The sequence below is a fragment of the Pelecanus crispus genome, chromosome 1, assembly GCF_030463565.1.
Source record: "Pelecanus crispus isolate bPelCri1 chromosome 1, bPelCri1.pri, whole genome shotgun sequence".
Classification (NCBI taxonomy): domain Eukaryota; kingdom Metazoa; phylum Chordata; class Aves; order Pelecaniformes; family Pelecanidae; genus Pelecanus; species Pelecanus crispus.
Window position 1 is genome coordinate 94,815,566 of NC_134643.1, and position 27,995 is coordinate 94,843,560.

General features: G+C 46.4%; 1 protein-coding gene across 1 annotated transcript; it reads right to left on the reverse strand.

The window, feature by feature from the left end:
- Window positions 1–1,668: 1,668 nt before the first annotated feature.
- On the reverse strand, window positions 1,669–27,730 carry ATP1A1 (ATPase Na+/K+ transporting subunit alpha 1). The gene is made up of 23 exons (XM_075725639.1): window positions 27,719–27,730; window positions 21,087–21,194; window positions 19,820–19,879; window positions 18,573–18,776; window positions 18,104–18,217; window positions 17,353–17,487; window positions 17,038–17,155; window positions 15,840–16,108; window positions 14,595–14,793; window positions 13,009–13,118; window positions 11,464–11,598; window positions 10,725–10,917; window positions 10,053–10,228; window positions 9,370–9,506; window positions 7,347–7,497; window positions 6,638–6,806; window positions 5,861–6,015; window positions 5,367–5,490; window positions 4,459–4,604; window positions 4,203–4,333; window positions 3,512–3,613; window positions 2,271–2,362; window positions 1,669–1,820 (listed from the first exon to the last, which is right to left on the reverse strand). The coding sequence occupies exons 1-23, from the start codon at window positions 27,728–27,730 to the stop codon at window positions 1,792–1,794; spliced, it is 3,069 nt and encodes a 1,022-aa protein (XP_075581754.1). The 3' UTR covers window positions 1,669–1,791.
- Window positions 27,731–27,995: the final 265 nt, after the last annotated feature.

Consider the following 27,995-nt stretch of genomic DNA (forward strand, 5'->3'; position numbering starts at 1 on the left):
CACTACTATGGCTGTTTAAAGCTGAAATGGCAAGGGGAAGAACAGGTTCCTTTTTTTTTGCCAACATTGGACAAAGCAAGGCTGATTTTGCAACTTCATGGCAGTAGGACTCTGAGGAAGTCTCAAGCACTAGTCAGAAAGTTCAAGCAAGTGTCACAGCTGGGTGGAACAAGTATCATTTCTGCATCACTCTTCCATCATCAGATCTAGCAAAATTTATCCCCCCTTCTTCCTTCCTCCTTTAGTGCAACTCCTCATCTCCGCTTCCCAGCTAGGATCATCTCAAGCCCAGTTGCATCAATCCAGCTTGTTAGCATGGGCAGACTCCAACAATTGGAAGACTTGATTTTATTTTTTTAATGATCTCCAACTGGGGGTTCCACATTGGAGTGTCCAAGACAAGTTAAAACAGTTGCCACCCTCAGCCTCTTTGCTATTTGAGTTTATATTGTTCAATACATGAGAGAAGTGACCTGGCTTTAAAATAACACCTTTAAAAAAAAAAAAGTAATGAGGAAAGAGGGATGACAACATGGAGTTTTAACTGCAGATCCTTTCAAGTGCTGTGGTGGAGTGATCCTTTGCAGAGGGGCACAGACCAGCAGTTAAGGAATAGGACCAAGGGTCTGAAGCATCTCCAGGCAGCTTTAGCTGCTCCTAGCACTAGGAGCATGAAGTTAGGATTTCATGGTGACTGTCCACATGCAAAAGGCCAGCTTTCCCACTGAGTTCCCAGAAGTGAGCCATACAAGCATTAAACAGTAAATCAAAACATACAGAAAACAGCTAGATATTCAGAGGGAAGCAGCATGACCCACTTCAGCCCACAGAGCCAACTTGGAGCCCAGACAACAGCAATGCCTTCCTCAAAAGTGGAAGATGCAGCATCCTGTACCCATGACCAGTCTCTGCCCTCGCTCTACTGTGGGCACGAGCCAGTATCAGGATGGGGCAAGCGCCACACTGGACCAAGTGTGTGCATGCACAGAGGGCACTAGGAAACACCATCCCTCGCTTGGCAAAACAAGCGAGAAAACCAGCGTCAGAATTTTGAGAACAAGGCTGCTTAGATCCAAGCACCTTTCAGTGGAAGCCTTTTCTCATTCCGAACCCAGCAAGCAAGTCAGCCTCTTAAAAGCAGGCCAGAGCAGATATCCAGCCACCAGCTCTTCTCTCCACTCAATGCTACATTTGCAGAAAGTAGCCAAAGATGCATAGAGGCCAGCATGCTTCCTGAGCTTTAGGCTTTGAAATGCAAGTGCTTGCAAGCAGTTTGTCACATTAGGTACTGAGCTACAGAGTAGGATGCACCAGGGCTTTTAAAAACTGCATATGCTGTTGCCTCCAGGTCAAGCAGCTCTGCTTCCCTGCTTCAAAAATGGGAAGCCAGGGGCTAACCCGTGCTGTCACCACCCCACCCTAAGCAGGGAGGGGAGGCTGCCCTGAACCAGTTTTTGCCTTGAGAAAAACATCCACCTAAGACCATGTGGGGGCATCCTCTTATAATCCATCTTTATTTGTAAAAATGCACATAGAAAATCTTCACTTTCCTTTTACAAAAAGGCACATGAAACTGCTAAAACTCTCATCCCCATGGACTGATGGTCGGGACGCTCCCCCTACCCCAGCCTCCCCCTCGCTTTCTCCCCCAGTCCATGTTTCTTCATGTTTCCTTTAGCTTCAGCTCACTCCTGCCCAGGCAGTTCTGCCCTTGCAAAGATGAAGTACACACACAGGGGAGATGGTGGAGAGGTGGCATGGGCTGTGCGTGGAATGTTTTACAGGCACTTTTTAGTAGTAGGTCTCTTTTTCCACCCAACCTAAAGGAAAAGGAGGGAGAAAGCAGTTAGTCTTAAGGCAGACCAAGTATGAGGTTCGTAAGAGCTCCATTTAGGCTCTGAAAACTTGCACTGTAGCACCTGAGCTAATGACACATCACAATGGAAAAATCTTGCCAAATTGTTGTTGTGCTGCAGTTTTCAGGCCCTGTTCCAGCTTTTTAGAACTACCCAAGCATTAATCAGGCTTTTCCATCTACTTCAGTGCATTGGTACTTTCACATACTGCAGGAGAATGCAGGGAGAGGGACAGAGAAAGTCCTTAATTTGAACTAACTGCACTATTAATGTTGAGGAAGGGGAAACTCGGCAAAATACACCCCTGAGTAGTGCTTGGCACTGGGGGTCCCTGAGCACCGTCAGAGCTTCTACAGAGCTCAGTAGCATGAAGGGGTGAGGAAGGGAAAACACAGATTAGCAGAATATTCTTACCACCGGGGTTGCGTCTGATAATGAGCTTTCTGACTTCATCATACAGGAATATGAGGAGGGAGTATGGGAAAGCACAGAACCACCAGGTCGGCCTGTTTGGGAGAGGAGGCAGTGAGAACACAGGCAGCAGAGATGCTCTTTGCCTAGCAGAGTTCTGACTTGATGGCACAGAAGAGTGCAGGAAGGCTGGCATGTCCCAGCTTGCCAGTGCACCAGCTCCCACAAGGCTGTGGTTCAGCTGAGAATCCTCCAAGCCAAGAATTACCACCAAGTTTTCTGCTGCAATAGGTTAATCCACTTTCGGATATTAATTCCAACACAAGGTGCGTCATAGCACCTTTGTTCATCTCTGTACCAGCACCTCTCCACCTATTAATCCAGCACTATTTCCTCTATGTACACATAACCTTTGTGCCCACAGCCTTGCTCACTTGAACTGCACTGGTTTCCCTTATGATTTACACGTGCTAACATCTAGCTGCTGCAGGCACTGGGCAGATGCCAGCTTTCTTGCTAGGAAATGCTCACCCTTCAGCATCAGACTCCAGACAACACTTCTGAATGGAATGCAAGATGTACTGGGATTTTTTTTTTTTTTTTTTTTGCCATGAAAATGTCATAGCACTTAAGCTAGAGGACTGTTCCAAGTTTTGAGACTAAACCCTGCCATGAAGTGTTGCAATACTGTTGGGCAATGCTTCAGATGTTGGCACCCTCCCAACTATTAGGAAAGTTACTATGCACCAACTGATCATCTGCAGCTATATAGCATCTTTCAAAAGACTTTACTACTTGTGCTATTTCTTTGGAAGGTAGAAAAAGGCACAAGATGTCATCACCAGTTCTGTAGTAAAGAAGAATCAGCTGGCCTACGTTTTAGAGCAATTCAACCAGCTTTCTTTGGAGGTGCACTCCCGTATCCATAAAAAATACGCCATGCAAGTAAGTACAAGAGCAGCTGCGCTACAGCACACTAGTACCAGTGAAGTTATGTTGCTAATTTTTAGTGGGGCACTGAACTGCAGGCTCCCCATAAGCATGCCCACAAGCAGTACAGCAAGGCAAACCCCCAGTGTGGCACGCTACAGCAAAGGATCACTTGCTCCTTCTAGCCTGAGCTCTTCTTGGTTAAGACTAGGTTTCGTTCTCCACAAGCTCACAACTACTTTTATCCACCCCCCCGCCCAGGCACTATTGTCCCATGGTACAGCCTGCTGCACAAAAACCATGATACAACTTACTTGAGAGGGTACATCCTTAGAGCAACATCCATCCCAGGACAGTAGGAGAGGAAGGCAGCCAGAGCAGTCTCCTCAAAGAGACCAAATATTAAGATCTTGTTCCTAGCAGAAACAGGAAAGCAGTCAGGGACAAAGTACTTTCACAGATGGCATCCTAAAAAACACCTAGTTGCCACATGGTAGTGAATGGAAACAGACATTCTGGTCTAGCCCAGAAGTCCATCAGGTGGGGACTATGAAGCAATCCAAGCTGATGGCACAATTGTCATGAGTCTTTTATGTCTCCAGACAGAAATATTCCAGTTCACAACTAATAAGTCAACAAGCAATTGCTTTCACCACAAATTCAGAAGGAAGCTGGGGTTCATGCCACCAGATCTCTCGAGACATCAGCTGCTCTGCTGCTGCACAAGGCTGTGCACTGGAGTATGACGCTGTCCTTTGAGGTGGGCTAGCTCCCACAGACAACGCCAGCGGAAGTCAGCATTGCACATTGTCTCAGCCTGATGACCACAGCAGGTACTACAAGACAGAGAGCACCCAGTCCCTCTTTTATACACTACCAAGGCAGTAGACTGTTCAAGACTTATGCCAAGATGCCCAGACACTGCTGGGACGAAGAACTAGAATGCCATGTGCTGGAGAATACATGGAATCCAATTCCATATCCTCCATGGACAGACCGACTTACTTCATCCCCTGCTGGAAGACGGAGTTTCTTCGGGTCTTACAAATGATCAAGTCTGCCCACTGCACAACCACAATGCTGACAAAGAAGGCTGTATGGCAAGTGAACTCCACTATTTTCCTCTGTTCGTAGGTCTAGGAAGCAGACAAAGCAGAGAGCATTTGTTCAGACATGCTGCCTTGCTCTCCGGTGCTCACACCAAGTTCAGCAGGCATTACTGTTCTGGCTGGCAGCCTCTAAGCTGTGCCTCAAGACTTACCCATTGCTGCCCATAGCTGTCTTCCACATCATTAACCCATCGGTCATCCCACTGAACTCTGATCCCTAGCAAGCCAGAAGGCCAGAACCCATTCTCTGCCATGATGACAAAATAGGTGAAGAAACCTCCAAGGGCCTGGATCATACCTAAACAGGTAAGAAAGGATGATGAAGCTACTGTGCAGTGTAATTATAACAGAAAGCAGTTTGCAGGGGACCCCAACCACCTAAAAACTTACTCCTTGTGGGGCCCGGTCTCCCAAGCAGCAGCTATAGAAATAGTTCACACTAACATCAAACTTGGCTGCAACCCTTTTGCTGAGCAGCTTCTGCTCCCAACTTTGTACAGAGTTACTTCTGTTCTGCGATGGCATGGTACTCAAGGACACAAGATAAAACTCCCTTTGTATTCTCATTAAGCCTTGCCCACCCCCAACCGTCGCAAAATACAGTCAAGAAGGTTCCCAAGGTCTGCTGCAATTAAGCATGAGCTCCCATCCTGTGAACTCAGCACATCTCTGCAGCTGCCTTTAATCAAGGCTCCTAATACTGTGTTTAGGGATATGCTGGAGAGAATCCTTTACTTCTAATTAAACTAACAATGGGATCTATGTTCTTGCTGAACAAGTTTGAACCAGAGTAGAGCTGGTTGTCAGCCAGTTCCTTTACAGCACTATGCAATTAAACAAAATTACTGTGAAAGCGATTCAATGGATCAAGCTGCACAAGCCACCACTATGTTCCATGGGGGCAGAATCATGGCAAGTTCTTAACAGCCTGAGGTTCTGGTTTATACATCCCAAACCTCAACCCTATCAAAATAAGCAGAACAGTGACTGACTCAGGATGGTGTATAACCCCTACTACCACCAAGTTCAAATCAGTGCCAGAGAAAACAGACCAGCTTACCAATCTGCCCATAGGCCATGCTGATCAGCCGTTCATTCACCAGCTTGTCTGTTTTTGGATTTCTGGGCTGCCTCTTCATGATGTCACTCTCTGCTTGCTCATATGCCAGGGAGATAGCAGGGACCTTTGGAGGTGGTAGGACCGCTGTTAGAACCGTTTCAATCTTCCACTGTATATAGCCTTCCCTGCCCCATATTTTCAGCCTGAGAAACAGCACTGCCCAAAAGCCCTAGCTGTAGCATTCAGGAAGGACCTTACCCCCTCCCCATCACCAGTTTGTCCTTATGTGAGCCCTGAAGGATCCTCAGACTCAGAGAGCCACAAGACAAGGGAGTGTGGATTAACGGAGTATCAAACGATCACTTATTTTACATCGGAACACTAAAGAAAACTGTATTTAAGCATTCTCCTTCCACCTGTCCTTTCTTTAGGGTACCTAAAAACACCCACATTTCTTCCTCAGACAGAAAAAAAAAAAAAAAAAAGACATTCACCATGTCAGTGCCCAAGTCAATGCAGAGGATGGTGACTGTTCCCAGTGGAAGGGGTATGTTCGCAATAATGAAGATCAGGAACGGTGTGATTTCAGGAATGTTACTGGTCAAGGTGTAAGCAATAGACTTCTTCAGGTTATCAAAAATCAGACGCCCTAGGGCAAGGAAGAGACAACAACATAACTCTCGCTTATCAGCAGAAGGCAGCCAAGTAGCTCATAGGCAGCTTCAGTGGTAACACTGAAAGGCAAAATGCTAGCGCAGCAAATTGAAGAGTTCTCTTGCATGTAAGGGTGAGACTGCGTGCTCCATGCCTGGCATCACCTATACAGAGTAATATTTTTGGTCACAGCAATTAGGGTTCAGTGCATACAGCAGTATGATACTAAGGCCTGGTTTCTGAATATCACCAAGAGTCCCTGGAGATACCCTCTGTTCTGCTCCTGTTTGAGAGCTATTGCTTCATCAGGGAGGAAAATGTGTCAGACTCAGCTGGCAAAGATGACTGTAGGGTCAGTGTTAGGCAAAAGGACAAAGTAGCTTTTGTTACTCAGCTGCTTCCTACTGCTACCCATCCCAAAGGGTCATGCTGGTCCCATGGAAAGGGAGAAGACTTTGAAGGGAGAAGAAAGTGCCTCCCTCCTTGAAAACACTTGTCACAGAGACAAGCTCAAATAAAACAGAGCCCTCCAGATGCCTCTATTTTAGAGGGAACCAGTAAGTAACACTGCTGAAGCATGCCACTTTGCCACCACTGCGCCCAAGTTATAAACTCACCTTCTTCAACCCCAGTGACAATGGAGGCAAAGTTATCATCCAGCAGAATCATGTCAGCTGCCTGTTTGGAGACGTCTGAGCCAGCAATACCCATAGCAACACCAATATCAGCCTTCTTCAGGGCTGGGGAATCATTCACACCATCACCTGTGACTGCTACAATGGCACCCTAGTCAAAGGGAAGAATAGAAAGACTGAAATCATCCTGTAAGATGTTTTGTGCAGAAAAGTTTTCTCCTATCTTTCAGGAGATGAAGAATAAAAAAAAAATTTCACTTTGCTGTAAAGAGACTTCAGTTTCTCCTTGTCCTCCCCTCGCCCCTTTCCCCACTCTCATCAGGCTTATCAGAGAACCATGCTGCTCTCTCCAAAGGAGATGTTGGACAACATAAAACAGCTTGAATCCTCCTCTCCCAAGCACCTCCAGAGCATTTAGGAATTAAGTGTGTTAAGAAACATCACAGGATCAGAAGAAAGCCTCAGTACAAACTGAAGAAGTTTTCCTGCAAGACACTTATATTTATGTATTGTAGAGCAGCCTGACATCAGCAGCTGAAGGCTGCTGACAGACAGAGATCTAGTCTGGCCCTTTACCTGAGGGCACTGAGAATACTAAGCCCTGCCACTTCAGAAGGAAGCACTGGTTGGTAGTTTACATGTATGTCTGGGGATTTCTCCGATATTAAATCCTTGGACTCCCTCTCTTTACCTGTCGCTGACAGCCTTCCACAATTATAAGCTTCTGCTGAGGAGATGTCCTGGCAAAGACAATTTCTGTATGATGAATCAGGATGTCATCCAGTTGCTCACTAGTCATGTCCTTCAAATCTGAGCCATGAACAACACAAGCTTTGGCATCCCTGCAATCAAGAGACAGTATAATGTTTTACTTCACAAGTTAAACTGAGTTTCTCATTAGCTGTATCCGCCCCATAAAACTATGGCTCTTCAGTGCTCTAGGGAAAGACCAACTCCTGCTGCAACTAAATACTAATCCAGGCAGCCTCTGCACAGAAGTTCAATGCTCCAGGTTTAAAGGTAGATGGGGAACACAAAGAAAAAGACAAGACAGTGCCAAGCAACAGACAAAGAGCCCCATGAGCAGACTAATTCTTTCTATGGCTTTTTAAAATGCATCAAGGCAAAGACTAGTCGTTTCCACAGCTCTTGGCCTCTCTGCAAGAAAGGAACTTCTGGCTCAGGCAGTTAGCTTCCAACATCACAAGAGATGCTGTGGTCTTCTGCAGGCAATCCTTTTTGCAACAGACTGATGATCTACACATGGCTCTTCCCAGAGAGCGCTCACGCTATGCCAGTTCAGACTATTTTACACTCTTCAGCAACAAAAGCATGCAATGTTATATTTAGGCTGGTTTGGTACCCTGCATGCTACAACAAAATACCACCTCTCTAACCCAGCATACCATCCCTTATAGGTCTAGGACACTATCCACACACAGCTCATGACATCACCTAGTTTAGACAGGGAAATTCCTTCCCCACCCTTACAGCCAGCTGCTGACCTGCTCAGTCACACAGCCCAGTGATCCCCAGCCTGCATTAGTAAGTTGTAAAGTTACCCTCAAAAAAAAAAAAATTAATCCACAATACTTGTCTTCCCCAAGCAATTCATTCCACAGGGTGTCTCTATTCACAGTTCATAAGCTACATGGCTACCCTCCAGCCCAAACACAGGCTGGGTCAAGCTAAGCAATGCAGACAGCCCAGCCATTCTGCAAAAAGCCTGCTTATTGCCAAAGCACATTTTCTGAGGATGCCTCAGTTCTGCACCAGGCTATGAAGGCAAACATTAACCCTGAAGAGGAAGGAATTCCATTTTCACATTTATTCTGCTTGTAGCCACTGACGAGTGTCAATTCCTCTACCCAACCCAAGTCCTGCTCCCTTTGCCCACCTGCAATCAGACCCAGAAGAGAGTTTGAGAGCAAGAGGGACAGAACTGGGCTTTGAGTGATCCAAGTTTATAGGTGGCACTTCAGCTCTTTTCTCTAAACAGTATAAAACAGTTAAACAGAGCTTACTTTCAGGAGCCCATTCAGTCTGGATTGTGACTAGCAAACTTGGTGTTTTCTTTTTACCAGTTTTCCCATGAACCTGTAAGTTATCTTACTAAATAAGCTTAACTAAGTATATGTTTGGGGGCAAAACTAGACCTAGCCTCTATTTAAAGATCTGGAATCACAGGAGTACATGGTTTCAGGCTCTGCAGCAGGATTGCTCAGAACAGTCCCCAAACAGCCACCTCCCTCCCTCATGCCACTTTAGATACTTTTTCATGCCTGCTACATTGGGCCAGTACACAGTGCTTGTGCAGTGACATGAACCAGGCAAGGCAAATGCTCAGTTCAGGGGGAAAAGTTAGCCCCCAAAAGACTCAACCCAGCCAGCTGTTTCTTTCCCCCAGTGTGGGGGCCAACCATCAGGACAGGACAGGCTATGGGACAGAGAAAGGACAGAAGAAACTGCCCGAGTTTTCTATGTAGGGCTTACTCCTAACTACTTCCCATGCACAAGACAACATGCACATTCAAGACAGCCTTGCGCGTTCCTCACATAACTCATGATACACATTGAAGAGCCACAACATGCTGAGCTAAGCAGGTGCCAAGCTTTTTATGTCTAGGGAGAGATGCTGAGAGATTATCCAAGGCAAGGAGAGAGGCAAATGCTTAATTCTTTGAACAGTTCTGGCCTTCTCCACCAGTCAGTACCTAGGGTTGACCTGGCTGACAGGAATGTTGAGTCGAGCAGCAATATCTTCTACTGTTTCATTGCCCTCAGAGATGATGCCAACACCCTTGGCAATAGCTTTAGCTGTGATCGGATGGTCTCCAGTAACCATGATAACCTGAAATGCAAACAGACTTCCATGAAAGCCGTGCCTGTACTACAAAGCAACACTGCCCAAAGAATTAGGGTCCCTTGAGACTGAAAAGGCCACGTGGCTTTTGTTCTATTAGCAAGCCCTGGCACAGAGCAAGCCTGAGGTACAGGCAGTAACCTGCTACCAGTATGCAAGGGACTGAGGTGGATAGAAGACAAAGAAAATTGTTAATCCTGAGTCAGATCCAGTTCTGTTTCCAGCTTGCGCTTCACTCTCTTACTTCAGTACTGTGGGACATGCAGAACACACCTGAGCCAAATCACATACTCTGGGACACGATGCCATCAGCACCTGCCAGTGCCCTAGCAGTTTGGAGTGTAACTCATTTTTCAGTCCATTAACATACAATCATTTGTATTTAACTCAGAAGTGAAGCCTGAGGGAGTACTAGTTAAATCCTGATTAATACTTCTCTTCACTTGCTCTCATTACAGCAAACACACAGACTAAGGGAAGCCCTTTATATCCACAGGTACAGAGCAAGGCCATTTTCAACTCAGGAATAAGTACCTTGATCCCAGCGCTTCTGCATTTGCCAACAGCATCTGGCACAGCAGCACGAGGAGGGTCAATCATAGACATCAGTCCTACAAAGCAGAGTGTTTCTACAGGAAAGTTCACGTCGTCTGTATCAAACTGGAAGCCTTCAGGGAACTGATCATCAGGCAGAGCCAAGTGACAGAATCCTGTAACACATCAAACATGTTTACCATGTTCCTACGTATCAGGAGGCAGAGAGAGAGAACACTTACTGCTTCTGCAAACAACTGCACAAGAATAACAGGGCAGTGTCAGAGGTTTAGCCAGGGCTATTGAGGCAGGAGTCACGCTCATATTCTGATAACTAATAGCTGTTGCTAGGTGCCCAGACACAGCTTGGTTCACATGCAGTGGAACAAATCTAATACCATGTGGCCCCATGGAGACTGAAGGTCCCAAATGCTTTGCTTCATTTTGATCTAAGTGACCCAGCTGCTGGGTAAGACAAGACCCTGCAGGCTGCCTTTTAGATTAAAGGCTAAAGGCAGGACAGTTCCTATATGAATTGCTGAAGTCACCTTGACTCAACACTACGGTTACGCTGTAGGAATAGAGTACAATCCTCCACTTAATCTGTGGGGACTCCGCACAGTAACATGAGGGGCAAGTCTTTTCCAATTTATTAAGGCTGCTTTTCCTTACCTAATACTCTCTCCCCGAGGCCTCCCAATTCAAGGTAGGCATTCTGAAAAGCATCTTTCATTTCCTCATCCAGTGGTTGCTCTTTGCCATTAATAAGAATGGTGCTGCAGCGATCCAAGATCCTCTCTGGAGCTCCCTTCATCACCAGCAAGTAACGGGATTCTGATGGATTTGCATTTTTGTGGATAGACAGCTACGGTGGAAGAAATGAAACTGTTTTCTAGACATATACTGTAAAGGTCACGAGTAAGTCACCATCACTCAGTGTTTTGTGACTACAGTAGCTCAGGACAGCTTGTGTCTTCTGCTCTAGTTTTCATTTACCTGCACATTAAAGAGGTTCACAAACTAAGGAATTACTATATATTCTTTAAGATATAACCATGGATGTTGCAATGGCCTTTTTTGTATCCAAGCTCCATCTGTTAAGGTCATTTCCCAGCAGTTCATTCCTATTCCCAGATCTGAGTTCTTCCATTCTCCATGCGCTACTGCTGCACAGGCAGGAAGCATGTCTGGTCTTTTCTGAGCAGCTGACACTAGTGTCAAGGCAGCTCCAGAAGCTCTTACACAGTGTAACTAAGTATGGTCCGTTAACTTAAATTTATAGTCTTAAGCAGTCTACAAGCAAGTAACAACTAGACTAGATTTTGGTGCCAAAACAAGTTGAGGCACATTGCATGCAAATTTACATAAGCACTTCACACTGTGGCTCTCCCTCAAGAGGACACACGCTTACCTGGTACTTGTTGGTAGAGTTAAATGGTATTTCCACCACTTTGGGATACCTTTCTCTCATCTCCTTGACAGAACCACAGCACAATTCAATGCATTTCAGAAGTGCAGACTCAGAGGCGTCTCCCGCCACTGCTCTCTGAGGAAAGAGACAACTATCAAAGCATATGTCCCAGTGGACTCACCACAGATGATCAGATATTTAAAAAAAGGTGTATTCAACTCAGCCCAGTCCCAGCTTCTACATACCATGATATGAGAGCAAAGAATAAATAATTCTATTATCTAGGACTGACAAATACTGCATTTCAGAATGCCAGGCCTCCCAGCCTGAGAGACCAGCAGTCTTCTGGTGCCAAAGTCAATAAGCCCTTTTAAAGGGCAGAGAAAAGTCAGGTAACCAGGTGCAGCCAGAGAAAGAGGCTGGCGGGTAAACTTTGAGAAGAACTACTGGAAGTTGCTTGCCATAATGCACAGCAAATGCGAGATGAAGACTGATGACATGCACACAGAAGCACTTGCATGTGCTCTCCCACCCCAATATAAGATCAGCTTATCAAGCCTCTGGCAGAGAAGATTTAATCTGTCCATGCCTCCTCCCCTGTAAGGTTAGCACTGGCAGACACTGTAGAGGGGGTTCTCAGCCCTAGAGATTTGTGTGTGCTCAATGTCCTGCTTGCGTTTCCTTTGCTGCAGTTTAAGCCAAATATTTCTTGCCCTTCTGTTCTCTTCATCCATGAATTTTTTTTCCACTTTTATACTGCTTTTTGGTATCTAAAGACTTTTCAAAACTCCCCCTTCCCAAGTCTTCCTTAAATGGGAAGAACTCGAGCTCTTTATAATGGGTCTAAAAAACATGACCTGAAGCTATAGTCAGAGGATTACTAGGGAAAAATAGTTCGTTCCATCTTTTGTATTACCACAGCATCAGAACACCCTTGGGAAGAAGTTTACTAAGCAACATGACTAATATTTTACAGATTATAAGCACTGTACAGTTAATTTCAGCCTTGGCTGGGTCACAGTTCAGAAGCAGGAATCTGAATTGATGTTAGGCTGGCATCTGCACCAGTGCTGAAGCACCAAAAGTTTAAAAAGCTAAGACTTGCCAGCAAGAACAGACTAGCTACAGACAGTCTCCCTGCTGCTCCCCCAGCTCTGGTGTCTACTTCTCCCAGCTCCCAGAACAGGGTGTTTGTAGCTTTTAAGTGTACAAATGCCAGAGAGAGTGATTTTTGGAACAGCCAGACATTAGGAAATGCCTAGGAAAGCTTTCTGGTCTTTCCTAGCCCTGTCTGAAGCATCTGACCCCCCCAAACAGATTGTAGATGCTAGTGGATGGCAGGGAGTCTGCTGTGGGAAATGTGTCTTCCCAGTCCTATCTCCTCTGCCCGTAGCCCATTTCCTGTAAGAGTGGTAGACTGCAGAAAAGATTGAGAGGCAGATACCTCTACTTTGCAGGTTCCTGTGACCCACAAGACATAATTTCACTACTGTTATGGGAGGGTGGTGATGGGGAACAAGACAAACATTTCTTTTAGGAACTCACCTTAAGAATTGGTACATTTTCCTGGTTGGCCTGAAACACAGCACGGTTACAGAGACCTGCAACTCTAGACAAAGCACTCCAAGTAGCTGAGCTCTTGTCAAAAGAAGCACCTGAAAGCAAAGGAACAATGTCAAAAAGCATACTCCCCCCCAAAAAAATTCACATAAGCCAAAAATCCCACAGGCTTAAGAGCAAGAAGCCTTTACCTCAGAGACAGGAAACACTTAAAGCCTGTTAGCACCCTACATCTCTTTCAATCCTCCTTCCTTCCCAGGTACTTGATGAGCAGCAATTATTTTAAGACCCAAGCCTAAGGGTGAAATAGCAGCAGTGCTGGACAACACCTCTGCTTTCAAGATTCCAGTAACAGCTGCATTCAGCAGCAGCAGAGGCCATGCTGACAAAGCCAAGGAATTCTGGACAGATAACATTCTTTCAGAGGGGCTTGAGTAAGCAATGCTGGATTCTACCTCCAGGTTGTCTCATTTTATCCATCACCCAGGAACTAGATGAAATAGCTCCCAAAGGAACAATGCTTAAAGATACCCATTCTCCCATGCTGGCTCTCAAGTTGGCTTCAAGGGAGATGAATTGAACAGACAGCTAACTGATAAGCTAATGTACTTTTTCCATGAACTGAAGTCTTCTAGGTTTATTTCTACTGCAGCCAAGCCAACCATTGCTATGCCAAAACAGAATGCTTCCAAATAACACTTTATAACTTGTTACTTTGCACTAGTGTTAAAGACCAAGAACAGTAAAGCAGCTTTTTCAAGCGGTTCAGACAAGCACAACGTTTTGGGTTGGGGTTGGGGGCAGGGTACAGGAGCACCACTGGAAAAAAGTTTGTGCTAATAACGTGTTGCAAGCACAGCATTTCACAAGGTAGATGACAGCTAGGAAACTCCTGAATTTGGTTGTACTAAACAGTTCTGGAGAGATAAGTACCTCTCTCAATTGCACAGCACACTGAGATGTCCAATTCTTATCAGTATCTAGAAGTAACTTCCTGCTGAATTCTGATGGTCACTTCACTCATTGCTACTCTGCAAACACAATCGGGATGTTCGGGGAAAACCCCTGTTCAAGGGCAGCCATCTAGTTCAACAGGGGAAATTTCCATCTACAACCAGTCTCAAGTAATTTGTTATCAGGGTCAACACCTCTGCTGTCCACACTTTCAGCAGACTTAATATGGGGCAATTTCATCAGATACATTTTGGCAAAAATAACCAGGTACTCTGAAGTACAGAACAACAAATATTTCTACATACAGGGCAAACATAACGGGCTGAACATTCAAGAGGCTCAAATTCCAATAGAGTAACTCTGAGCAAAAGCAGCCTATATGGAGTTTAAGGATTAAACAGAACTGTGGTACAGCACAAAGCTTTCTGTGTGTCACCTCAAGTCTTTTAATGCTCACTGTAGATCATCTTACAAGTCCTTGCACTGTGAACCTCACTTGGACTGGAGAGCTAGAAACATGGGTTCTTACAAGTACAGGTGTACAGGAAGCCCCAGAAAAAAAAGCCATTTTTTAATGAGATGCCTCAAGTACAAAGTACAAAAAAACCCCAACTTACCACTCTGGTTCTCTGTAGTATCAGCCTCATGAATTTGATTGTCAAACCACATGTGTGCAACCGTCATGCGATTCTGTGTCAGAGTGCCTGTTTTGTCAGAACAGATAGTGGATGTGGAGCCCAGGGTTTCCACAGCTTCCAGGTTCTTCACCAAGCAGTTCTTACGAGCCATACGCTTGGCTGTTAGTGTCAGACATACCTGGAGAAAAGGAAGAAGATGACAGGTTAGATGCGCTTGTGCAGTAATACACTGCTACCCAACTCACCGTGGGCATGGAATGACAACCAGCTCACATGCCCTGCAGTGATTACCTAATTCCATGCTCACCCCACCAGTGCAAAATAAACAGCAACATTTAGGCCCCGCTGCTAGGTTTAAACAACACATTTTCCTCATCACAAAACCTCCAGAAAAGGACTCGAAAGGCTTCAGACTCCTGCTTCTCAGTGTGTTAGGAAGGGAATAACATGCCCAGACTAACATTTTAGTTAAAGTTGCAGTTCCCTAACCACAGGAACTCTCAAAATAGGTGGAGGCAGGACACATATGAGAAGGCCCAAAATAGCTCTGGTGATAGGGCTACAACTTAATGGTGCAGGAATTGAGCAGCCCCAGCTACACCTTCTCACCAGAGGCTCTTACCTGTTCCAGCTCCCACCTGTTTATTCCCTGACTCAGTTGCTGCTCTGCTTCCTAAGGCTGTATGGATACCTCTAGCCCCGTCACGACTACCTACACAGCTGAGCACACCTAGATACTCCCGCCATCTCTTTGGGAAACTAAACTTACAAGAATCTCTGCCAGGTCCCAGATCAAAAGCTGCGAGTAGAGTGAAGCTTGCTGGATGCTCTGCCAGCCCTTCAGGGTTTGAAGGGCTGGTGTGCACATGGGTATAGAAACCCTGAACAGTTGTAACAGGAAGGCCCCTTCTTGCCACAGAAAAAGGCAAGACAAGTCCAGAACTCCTAGTCTGCTCACTTCAATTCTACCATGCCAAGCCTCTGTGGGGGTCTAGCTTAGGGACCCATCTCCATTAGAAAAATGGCTGCAGAACTTGACATTGATTTGGGCAACTAGTCCGACTACAATGAATTTGTAAAACCTAGCCCTACACACTCACCACAGAGAGTACCTTCCATTGCTTTAATGTTTACCTCTGTGAATGCACACTGAGCATGAAGCACTCCACTTCCTTAAGAACCACGTATGTAACTCATTCAATCTTTTTTTCCAACTTCACTCACCGTGACTGTTGCAAGCAGCCCCTCAGGGACATTGGCAACAATGATCCCGATGAGGAAGATTACAGCCTCCAGCCACGTGTACTCAAGGATGAGTGAAAGGATGAAGAAGGTGACACCCAGGAACACAGCCACTCCAGTGATGAGGTGGATAAAGTGCTCGATCTCCACGGCAATTGGAGTTTTCCCCCCTTCCAGTCCAGAAGCCAGACTGGCAATACGGCCCATCACAGTGCGATCCCCAGTGCTAATGACAATGCCACGGGCAGTACCTAGAAGGGAGACAGGTTTTAGAAAACAAAACCACTTCCCAAAACACACTAAACGGAGTTTGTTCAGCCTGTCCTAGAGTTTAGCAAGCTTTGACCAAGATAATGCAGGTAGGTATTCCAATGGCCAAAGTCTCCCACTGCAACTTTTTTACTCTCCAGCAGCGTGAGAAATAAATGGAGTTACGTACCGCACAGGATTCCCGTGTGACTGGCCAAGCTGTGTGCCCTCTCCCTTCTACCCCAGGGAATCAAGTGCCAATTGTACAGGGAATTAGAGGAAGCCACCTTCAATGAATAGACAGTGTCCTCTTCCCTCCTTTAATGGGAAGCCCATTTTCTCTCCCCAATGCTCTTGGGAAAGATCAAGAATTTCCCTCAGTACTGCAGGGTTGGGCTTTTTGGAGGGGAGGAAAGAGCAGGGGGCAGTTTGCTGCTCACAATCTGTCAGCAGAGGACACAATAGGAGTCAGGGAGAATTCTCCACCATCACTGAACAGTTACAAACCCCATGGGTATGGAAAAGATGCTCTGGGCTTCAGCACAAAGAGTACTTACAACCAACAGGAAGTTCTACCAGAGATGTTTGAAATTCCTGCTTTCTGCAGCAGCAATTCTTACAGCTCTGCCTAACCATCTTGGTTCACATTATGTTATCTGCACTTTAACACTGCTGTAATAAGGCAGTCATGCTCAAAGACACACCACATAGCCACTCCTCTAGGAGCAGCAAGAAAGAAAAGAAACAGCCCTGTGGTGTCTTCTTTGCCCATTGTACAGTACTGCAGTTGGAACAGGCAAAGCCTTTGCTGTGAACTTCCAGCCTGTTCTTGTAACTAATACACTAAATTCACACAGCATTTGCATTGCTTACCTATGCAGTTCAATCCCTAGTATTGTTAAAACTTCAGGGAAGTAGGAGAATCACATACCTTCTACACAGTTGGTGGAAAAGAAGGCAATGTTCCTGGTCTCCAGCGGGTTCTCATTGGAGAAGTCTGGAGACCTGGTCTGAGGCTCTGATTCACCAGTAAGTGAGGAGTTATCCACCTGCGTGGAAGAGAGTACTTTGTCATACACAAGCAGGCAGATGCTTTCAGCAATGAAAGCACATAAAACACTAGGCACTCCCCCCACCCTTCTCTTCCTCTCCACCACCCATTCACAGCATAGAAGACATTCTTTGAAACCAGACTAATTCATCATCCTTCACAATGAAGTTTTCAGACAGCCTGTCACTGCTGTACCTTGCAACCATGTGCAGATATGATCCGAAGGTCAGCTGGAATTCTGTCTCCTCCTTTCACCTCCACTAGATCTCCAACTACAACACCTTCAGCATTTATGCTGATCTTCTCACCATTTCTGACTACAAGAGCTTGCTGAAAAACAGTAAAGAAACAACCTGTGTCAAAAGCAACTCTTAAGAAGGGGTTTAAGATATCCGAGTATCTTGAAATAGCTGTGCTATGGTTCTACAAGGTTTCTACTTGTACCAAGATGTTTATCTCCAATACATCTTATTTAAGAAATATATTCTTAATACATTCTTATTTAAGAAAAACAGCTATTTTTGTTTTCTTGATATTTACTGTCACCTTGGCAACAAGGAACTTTAGATGGCTAGGTTGATACAGACCCTGTCTGTGAAGGAATCTGAGTTTTAGTGCTTATCACACCAGTTACTGAGCTCCCTAGACTATCAAGAAAGCATCCCATGAATGTTAATAAGCTGGTGGAACTCACAAGGTGCCAGGAACTGCCCTGGACTATTAGCACAGTTATGTGGAGCATAAAGAGGAAGGACTCTCAGACCCCTCAACATTAAGACCTAGTAACACACACTAACAGCTTGGCACAAGAGACATCTTGTCTGCTAAAGGCCAACACATACCATTCACAGCCAGGCCTTTTGCAATTGAAGCCCATGTTTAAAATAGTAATAACCTTGAGCTAGCTACAGCTTGGCAGATGTCAGGGAAATGAGGTATTCCATACCTGAGGCACCATGTTCTTGAAGGACTCCATGATCTTGGAACTTTTTGCTTCTTGGTAGTAAGAGAAACAGCCAGTAATAATAACCACAGCTGCCAACACAACACCCAGATACAGCTACAAGGAGCAGAGAAAGCAAGTCAGAGGACGATCTGCCTGAAAGGTTTCCAGTTCATCCAGATAAATTGCTTGGTATTTAAGTGCCCCATTACAAAGCATAGAGGTACTTGTAGCCTCTGTACATTTTGTACACAAAGGACATCCACAAGCTAGTGTTGTTAACACAACATGAAGGAAGTTGGCTGTTCATTTCATTACGTGGAAGCACTCCAAGATGTGTTAAGCTCACCCACTGAATTTCCCGTGCTTATGGGAAAAGCTTCTGGACTAAATGCTTAGAGGAAGTTAATCTGCTCTGAGCCAAACAGGCTGCTCAGCCTGCCTTTGAGGTAAAACAGACATTTTCACTTACATTATCATTGTTGGGCTCCTCCTCCATCACACTTTGTATGCCGTAAGCCAGAAAACACAGAATAGCACCAATCCACAACAGGAGCGAGAATCCTCCAAAGAGCTGCCGACAGAACTTGACCCATTCAGGAGTGGTGGGTGGGGGTGTGAGGGAATTGGGGCCATCACGAGCCAAAATCTCAGCTGCACGTGCAGAAGTCAAACCCTAGAAGAGAGGTTCCTTTTATAGGCATTGTGGCAAGACTGACTGGAGAAGGCAGCTCTGAATTTGTTCACGTTCTGCTCGGAAAGGCAGGCAGTCCTGCCACAGCAATAAGGAGATGCCAACAGGTAATGAGATCTCCACAGCTGCCAGAGCTCTGCCACACAAGTGTAGGATGTAAAAGCTGAATGCCATAAGAGGAGCTACAGGATGTTGGATACTGCTTGAACAGCCTGCAGGCCATGGGGCTACAAACACTGAAGAAGGGCATGACGGGAAGGCCACAGCAGCAGACTTTGAGCTCCAAGGAACAGCCCAGCACAATCCATCCTATCAAATTATGGAACAAGTGAAAGCTGGGGGCCATAAAGATGATGACACTTTGGATTGGCCTTCCAGGAAGTTCAGCTTTCAGAAGCCAAGGTCTTTGACAGAAATATGCAAATCTCTGTGTTGTTACAGAGTAAGAGCAGACTTGTTGCTATATGCAATCATGCAAAAAACACATTAAGGAGAGCAAACAAGAGCAAAGGTGCAAAACCACTGCAGTGCTTCTGCACTGGACTTTGAGGTTAGCTAGGAAATTTGCACACCTCTTACTATAAAAGGGTGAAATTTTAACTCCTAGTAGCCATCATTAAGTCCCTGGGCATGTGCTAGCTCACTAGACTACATCTGCAATATAACAAACATTTGTCTTTATTACAAGCTCAGAAAAAAAAATCCTCGGGATTTTCCTCGGGAAAAAAAATAAATCCAAGAATCAAGTTGACCTTGGAACAATTCAGAGGCAGATAACAGTGACTTTGTTAGAAACAAAGTCATTAAAGTATTGCAGCCAGGCTGTACAGTGGGAGGATGAAGAGAAGTATTTGTGAGCTCAACAATTCTCCCAAAGCCTGGGAAACTTAACTGGAGGAGGGGAGATTAAACAAAAAAGGAAAAAAAAGCCAGACCACCCAGATTTCCCTTTGTGAAGTGCTCCAAGCCGAGACTGTTCCTTTTCACATCATGGCAAGGAGGGAGGAAAAACAAAGTCTACCTACCCGACTCAAGTCTGTTCCATATTTACGATGAAGTTCATCAAGGCTCAGCTTGTGGTCATCCTGAAAGACAAGAAATGGTTGGGGGGTGGGGGGAAAGAGATCACAGTCCCTGCAGGCTGATCAGCAAGAGCTCAGCAATTCCACCCCTCACCCCAGGTTTCCTATCTGTAACAATTCAGTGAGATAGCAATGCTCTAGCTCATCTTCTCTGTGAAGAGAATCTCATCTCATTCCACAACTCAAAGCAATCTTTAGCATTCTTGTGACTACTTGGGTACGACACGACAGCTTTTTAAACAAACCGTGACTAGTGCAGTCTTTACGCTTGCAGCAGATTCTGTGAAGCCTCAGTGGGGTTTGTTTGGTTTGGGTTTTTTTTTTTGTGGGGGGGGGGGGGGGGGGGGGGGGGAACACGACACGACACAGGAGGGGGGTGAAGAAGGAGGGGAAAGGAAAGGAGTTGGGAAGGAAGGTAGGAATCTACAGAAGATTAGCCCTGTAATTTCATACATTTTAAAGTAATGCTGCCAGCTTAAGCAGTGTTTCTTCCCCCAAAGAGGGGAGGGAACAGATGCTTTAAGTTAGCATTACTACTGAACACAAGATCTTGGAGCAAGCTTTAGGATCCCCTCTCCCTAACAGAGGGGGCAAAAAACATGAGAGCCCAGAGTAAAATCCATATCACAGAAACAAAACCTGTATCAACATCAAGGAGAGCAGATCTAAGCTGGATGATGTGCACAGACAGATGCATAGCATCATCTAACTTTCACAGATGGGGATGGGAGACACTCCCCACAGCCTCACACATAATTAGAAAGAATAACAACACCGAGGTCAGTCTGAGCAGAGGCCAGCAGTAAATGGAGCTGTACAGACTCAACTCCTCAGCTGGAATAAAAACAGCAGTCTCGCTCACATGATGGCACAATAAAGCCTGCAATGTTGCTGTCCAGACAGTGCTTGCCTGGGTGAGGAAATGCAGCTACGCTCTGCTACAGGTAACACAGGCAAGCAGAAGACTTGGGTTCTCTGTCAAGTGCCTTTTGAGAAGTGATGTTTTCAGGGCTACTGTGTGATCATCTTGATGCTGAAACACTTGCAGCATGTCTGGCTTGGAGACAGAGGGGACCAGAAAGGAGATCAGCGCTTTCAGTCATACCATGCTGTCAGCACACCAGTGCTTTTCTCTTTTAGTCATGTGAAACATAGGGCTTTGGGAACTGAATATTCTTAAAGCTGCTCTTTCCATGCCCTACACTCTTACCATGGAGACCTCCTTTTTAAGTTCATCCATGTCCCTCTCCTTCTTCCCCTTTTTCTTCTTTGTGCAATGCTCTGATGTAGCAGTAGGCTCATACTTGTCTCTCCCAACCTGCAAGAGAAGACACAGTACTGTAACAAACACCTTACAGTCAACTTCTACAGCAGTAGACATGAACTATGCACACGAGACTGCCAGGAAGACAAAACGATTAGTTTAATAAAGTTATACCACTTCAATAAATAAAAAAAGAGCTAGTGAGCTGACAAGTCTGCTCAACAGCATCCCCAATACGCAGATTACAGCCAGACATTGTGCAAGTCAAGTTCAGAGGAAAGCAAGCTACATGCTATTCAGTCAGCCTTGATGTATGAGCCCCAGCTCAAGCTGAAAAGTGATGAAGAGCAGAAGAAACCAATTCCTGAGTGTGTACGTATGCTCCCTTCAAGACATTAACTCCTCCGCCCCCCCTCAGTCTTCCACATCCTCTGGCAAGGAGCAGCCTATCAACTGAAGATAAATAAGAGGTGGTATCTCTGACTGGTTGAATCTGGGGGATAAGCTCCAACACTTTCATTCTCAGTTTGGCACTCTAGCTGGCTGGTTACGCAACAGAAATCTGCTTTCAATTTATGGCAGTTTGACCAGCGAGAATGGTATACAAAGCAGTAGTCACTTTTGCAGATTCAATCTATGCTCAGTCCTGCTTACACTTCATAGAGCAGATGATTTGCTTAAAGCCTCTTTATTCAGATGGATTTTCATTCACTTTCATTATGGTTAATTCTACATGAAATCATGCAGAGATTTAGATCTTGTCATGATGGGGTAGACAAGCATCTAAGGACAAAGAAATCACAGTGTAGCACATATAAACATCACTTGAAAGACAAAAAAAGTACAGAAGAGTTACAGGCAGAAATAATCCCAAGCTGCAAGAAGTTTGGTCACCCTGTAAGATACCAAAACCAGGCACCAGTACAGCCTCGCAGTGCAGTTCCTGCATTCAGTACTCCATACATTTCCAGACTCTCACAAGCCTCCAATAGCAGCTTTTCCCTCCCTCCTCTTCTGCGTGGGACCTACTACATCCCTGTCAAGTTTTATGTGATGACACTTTCACCCAATAAGATCCCCAAGAAGTATTTTGAGATGAAACAGCAGTTAGTAGCACCAGAGTCAAACCGTTAACAAGATTAAGAAAAGGTTTCAAAGGCATCGCCTTGCTTGATCTTTGCATGAGCACCTCAAATCACTAACTGGATTCCTGAGAGTGATCTGGACACGGAAACTACTGTTAGGATCCAAAACCTGTCCTGTTGAGCAGCAAGCACAGGAAATTTTTATTACTTGATTGTGATTACTTTGATTACAAATGATTACTTCTCTTGTGAGAAGTAGAAACCAAACCCAAAAGTGAAACTACATGAAAAAAGGAGGGGGGGGGGAAATCACAACTTTTCTAAAAGAACCTGTCAGTCACATCTAGACAAGTCTTTTTATTGTTCTGAGAAAGCTTCATGAACACCACTCTGCAGCCATAGCCATACATTTCACATGCACAGAAGCCCTCCCTTGCCCTGTTCAGTAAAGGCAGGCTTTGCATCCCCCATATCTTCACACGCAGCTACAGAGCTGTGCAGTGGGAACAGTTTTTAATAAGTGGAACAGAGCCGAGCTGTTTGCCTCCTCTCTTCCAGGAAAAGGACACAGAACTACAGACTGTCAGCATTCCTGACATTCTCTTCCCTGCACCTAAACTCCCATTTCACTTTTTGAAAAAGCAAAAGCCACAGAACTTAAACCAGCATGGTCCTTGCATTCCAGCATCACAAGAATTTGCCATGGGGCAATTCACAGAGTCATCATGAAGCATCTCTCTCTCCTTCAGTCTTTGAAGGAAACAACTTTGACTTTTGCTAGAGTTCTAGCAGACAAGTCCAAATACAGTCCTGCACAAAACACATGCTTCTTGATTACTGCTTGAGATGAGAAATAATTTCTAATGAAGGCAAAGGAGCTGGTGCCTTGACTAGCAGTCCATCAGCTTCACCACCTTCAGCTTCACCCCTTCCCCCCCAAAAAAGCTCTTGCAGGTGATCTAAAAAGCTTCCTGGTTCTTTGAAACTTCTGTGAGAAGTACAGTTACTTAGCTTATCAGGGGCAGCAGTGAATAGCCCAAGAATATAAGGGTTTTCAGCTCTTTCAGCTGCAGAGACAACATACAAATGGGCAAACACAAAAAGGCTCGCTGCCCTTGTTCAAGCATGATTTGCTTAAAAAAACTGAACAAAAAACCCAGCCATCAGTTACACTCAGGACAAAAAGCAGCTAGTTACTCATTTCTTTAAGCACCCAAGTATTTGGGTCTTAATTGAGTCCATCTTACCAAGGAGCTCAGAGTTCCTCAGTTAAAAAAAAATTAAGCACAGTATCTTCCCCTCTGTTGCTTTACTACTGCATTCCCACCCCTACAGAAAAGCTAAGTCAGTAGCATCAGTTTCAGCTCTTGCTACAGGATCATTTCATGCAGAGTCTGAACTTCCGGCTCCATCATTCAAATCTGAACTTGACGCATAGGTCAAAGTCCTGCCCCAATTCTCTGCCTTCAGGGCCACTGCCTCTCTTCTGTTCAACAAAGGCTTGTGCTGGCTGTGCTGCAAGGGGACAAGGGGTTCATCCCACCCCTCAGCACTGTAGGATTTCCCTGCTCTCCCCTCCTTTTCCTGCTGTACAATGAGAAGGCAGCCTACGGTATTCCAGATCCACATCTTATCGAGAATTAATCACATGGCCTGAAGACAAAGGAAGGTCTGTCTCATCAGAAATGTCACCCCTGTTACTTGACTTAGCCTAGGAACTCTGACTCATCAAAACTGCCACACAAAGAACAACACAGCTTTTTTTTTTTCCCTCCATGCAAGATCCTCCCCCCCTCACACTGGCTTAAGCACAACATTTGTACACACCAGCGTAAGAAGTTTTATACAGCCCCCAGAAAATCCTATTGTCTTTCAGATACAGCTTATGCTCTTCCGCTCCGGACTAATTGAGCCATTCATTGCTGATGTTCTCAACACAAGCCATGATTGACCAGGAAACGGGAGGGGTGCAAATCAGCAGACAAGCTCAGAAGTACCCTATTCTAACATCACCTAATTCAAGAAGAAATATCAAGTAAGAGCCAAAATAAATTACACAGTCTCTGGAGGCCTGGTCTGTTCTAGTACTTATGTCATTATAATCAACTGTGCAGAGAAGACAGAAAAGTTACTGTCCTGCTGCCTCATGAGACAGTCTTCAGTAAATATATTAACCAGATGAGTCATGATACGGACTATGCCTATTGGACTGGACACACCACCCCATGACCCTACGTAATCTTAGCAGGGGATGCAAATGCCTTCTCTGGATCCTTCTTACTCCCTCCCAAGAGCTGTGTTCAACCTCCTATCTTTAATCAAAAGTCTAATCAACTGCATCAATTGAAAAGATTCTCAGCATCTAGGACAGTACAAAGCAGTTTTTACTCAACAGCTAGTAATCACTCATTGTGAGTAGACTGCTGCTTCCCAAAATACGGAAGGACAAGCTCTCCTCCCATGACAAGGGATCTAAACTTTGCAAGGGTTTTCATCATCAGGGTAAAAACAGGACCACCCACACACCTTAAATCTTCTCTTGATATTAGGACAAACATCTCTACTTTTTGTGGAGCTGCTTGAAGGTCGAAGTGCAGAGCTGGTTTTCCAAATGCCACCACTGCACAGCTGAGCAGCCCTTGCTGGTTTTTCGGTGCTATGCCAGCTACAGAGCGTCATCTCCCACACTTCTTTGCCTGGACTATTAGTGCATCTTTACCATCAATCCAGAAATCTCTAGTAGTTATCAAGCACATGAAGATAAGTGGACTGGACACAGTTCTCCCCTAGAGGAGCTGGTGACTTCAGCTACCCCTTGAAAAGGCCTGGGTGAAGCATGACCTTCTGCAGTCTTCAGCAAGGTCAGGATCCTACTGGGTTGTGGGATTGCAATCCACAGGTACAGCCCACTTGCCAGAGACGCTTCATCCTGTTACACCGCTTTTGCAAAAGCGTGCGTTAACTAGGCCCAGGGTTTTCTTTGGCAAAAGGAATCTCCTCTAGCCTTAGTAATAAAAGTCGGAATGAAAAAGATGGGGAAGGGGGGGACAGTAAGATATTAAGATTTCTTAATTGCACCAGAGGATTGCTTTGATTTGCATAATTTCCCCTCAGCTGGTCCATTATACAATAAGCCCTCCTAGTTTCTGACAGGAAAAAAAACCCTTAACTGGGGTGTTCAGGCATTAGCGCTGACCTCCAGAAGCAACTCAAAGCACACACTAATGACTGTGTGCTACATGTGTGCAACAAGGGAGATGGAGCAAAGCACGCTGCTGTGTGCAGCCAGCTTCCAGGCAGCTCAGAACAGAAATGAAATCCCATCTACTTTCCTCCACTACACACACACCCTTGGATAATCTGCTTTTTGGGCTGAACGTCATACCCGGGCAGCTCATGGCCCTCCCCTCGCCCCGTTACCATTTAAAGTAAAACAGATGCTCTGCTTCTCCTCACAGCCGCAAAGGCAAGGGATTTGTTCTCTCACTCTTACTTTCTTCCATCCCATGCTCCTGGGAAAGAGGTTTCCTTTTCGGACACCCTAACTCGGGGCAGGCACATGCTGTTCAGTGTTGCAACCACACACTGCCTTTTTCACAGCCTTGCCCTCTCACATCCCCATTTTTCAGGGGGTCCCCAATTACTGCATGTGTTCTCATCACTAAACAAACAAATCTTGTGACTTGCTACGAGAAAGCCTGAGGCAGCCGTACACTGTGGCATTATCCCTCACATCAGCACTTCAGTTTCAGGCCAACTGCTTTATTATCCATGCAACATATGAAATGTGAAATGGAAGCAAGACAGCCAACAGCCTTCTATACTAGCAAGTGTTTGCACCTCCCATTAGTCCAGCCAAGGCAGCCTAAGCCCCCAAAGCCTTCTGCACTGCAGTCATACATACACACACAACTCTAAGGCTTCTTTGATGATTTAAAGCATCCAGAAGACTGCAACACCACCAAACCTCATCTCAATGTTTTGTCTGTTAGATGACCTCGTACTGTGCAGGCTGCCTGTTGCCCACTGGACTGAAAAACATCACGCTGGACTGCCAAACATCAAAAGGGCTTCACCAAGGAAAAAACCCACAAAAAAATTTCCCAAGGCCCACCCCATGCACTTCTCAACTCCCTTTTCCGAGTAACTGTCCATTCAGCCATGTTTTTGCAGCTTCTACTATTCATACGGTTATGTCAACATTGCCAACGTTGTACCGCACTGATGAGGACAATGCAAAGTCAAGTCAATGTTTGAACAGCGCTTGGGAAGAACAGAACACCTGTAGGCAGGGACAACGCTACCACCTCTGCCTCTCAAGGCCCCACACCAACACGCTCTCCTCAAGAAGCGGAGAAATTTGGGAATTTTCCAGGAATGAGTCTAAAACAAAACTAAATAAAAGTCTACACACCCCCAACTATACAAGATACACAGGGAAGTATTTGAAGGGGAAAAAACCAAACACGCAAACAATAATAAAACCCAGACACCGGTCTACTTTTTCAACATAAAATAAAATCAGAGCACCCCAAGAGGTGCTTCTGCTCCACACAGGGGCATTTGATCACAACATCCAACTTCTTCACTCCTGTTTTCAAGAGCCTTCACATACACTTTTCTTTAGTTAAAAGATACGATCTGAATAAGGACATCTCCTGGTAGGCTGTAAGGTAGAAACAACGCTGGTACAGGGCAGAAAGAGCTGCGGGGCCTTCCCGAGATGCTTTTATCACCTCATTGAACAGGACAGACACCATAAAGCCAGGGGTGATCACCTCCCTCCTGCCACCGACTCCCATCACGCCCTCACTGCTACCAATAGGCAAATTAGCCCTAACAAACCCTAATAATCCCGACAACTCCTCTTCCCGCCGCCCCCCCCCCCCCCCCCCCCGGGGGCCCTCGTGTCTCGACAAGTCTAAAGTACTCTCAGGAGGCAGGGGAGCAGCCGCGCTCCGCAGCTCAGCTCCAAAAGGGCATCAGATAACACCCGCCCCGGGGGCTGCGGGCCCCACACGCCCGGGGGCCCCTTTTTTTTTGGGGGGGGGGGGAGACACGGACTCGGCGTCAAGGGGAAGGCGGCGGGGTTTGGGCCACCCCCAGCCGCCCGGGTTCACCGGCACAGGGCCCCCTGCGCGGCCATGTCTGCCGCCGGGCCCGCGGGGAGGGGCCGCCGGCCCCGCCCGCCCGCCCCCCCAGTCCGTTACTTCCTCCCCGGCGGCGCCCGCCCGCCCGGCCGCGCTGCTCGGGAGCGGGCGGTACCGGCGCCGCCCTCGCAACGGCCGCTACCGCCCGCCCCGGCCCCGCCGCCCGCACACACGACGTGGCCGCCCGCCCCGGCCCGGCGCAGACAAAGCGGAGCCCCGCCCGCCCCAGCCGGAGGGGAAGCGGGACCGGCCGCGGTCCCGCTCCTCGGGTGTCCCGCTGCCGGCCGCTCTCCCCGGCCATGCCATGCGCTCCGCCCCAGCCCGCCCGGCCCCCGCCGCTCACCCCCTTCCCCATGGTGCCGGGCGACTGCGTGCGGGTCAGGCGGCTGGGGGCGAGGAGCGGGGCTCAGCGGCGCCACGTGTCCCGGCCGGCGGCAGGTGCGGAACAATAGCAGCGCCCCGGCCGCCGCTCGCCTCCTCCTCCTTCTTCTTTCTTCTTCCTCCGCCTCCTGCTGCTCTTCTTCTTCTTCCTCCTCCTCCTCGTCGGCTCCTCGCCTTCGCCTCGCCCCCCTCTGCCCCGCCCGGGTCGCTCCTCTCTGCCGCCGCAGCCGCCTGCAGCT

Bases quoted from the DNA above. Each gene is read 5' to 3' on its own strand.
- ATP1A1 (XM_075725639.1), bottom strand. The intron at 4,334-4,458 runs GTAAGTCTTGAG...TCTGCTTCCTAG, and splicing joins ACAGCTATGGGCAGCAATGG to ACCTACGAACAGAGGAAAAT. The intron at 2,363-3,511 runs GTAAGTTGTATC...TCTCCCAAACAG, and splicing joins CTAAGGATGTACCCTCTCAA to GCCGACCTGGTGGTTCTGTG.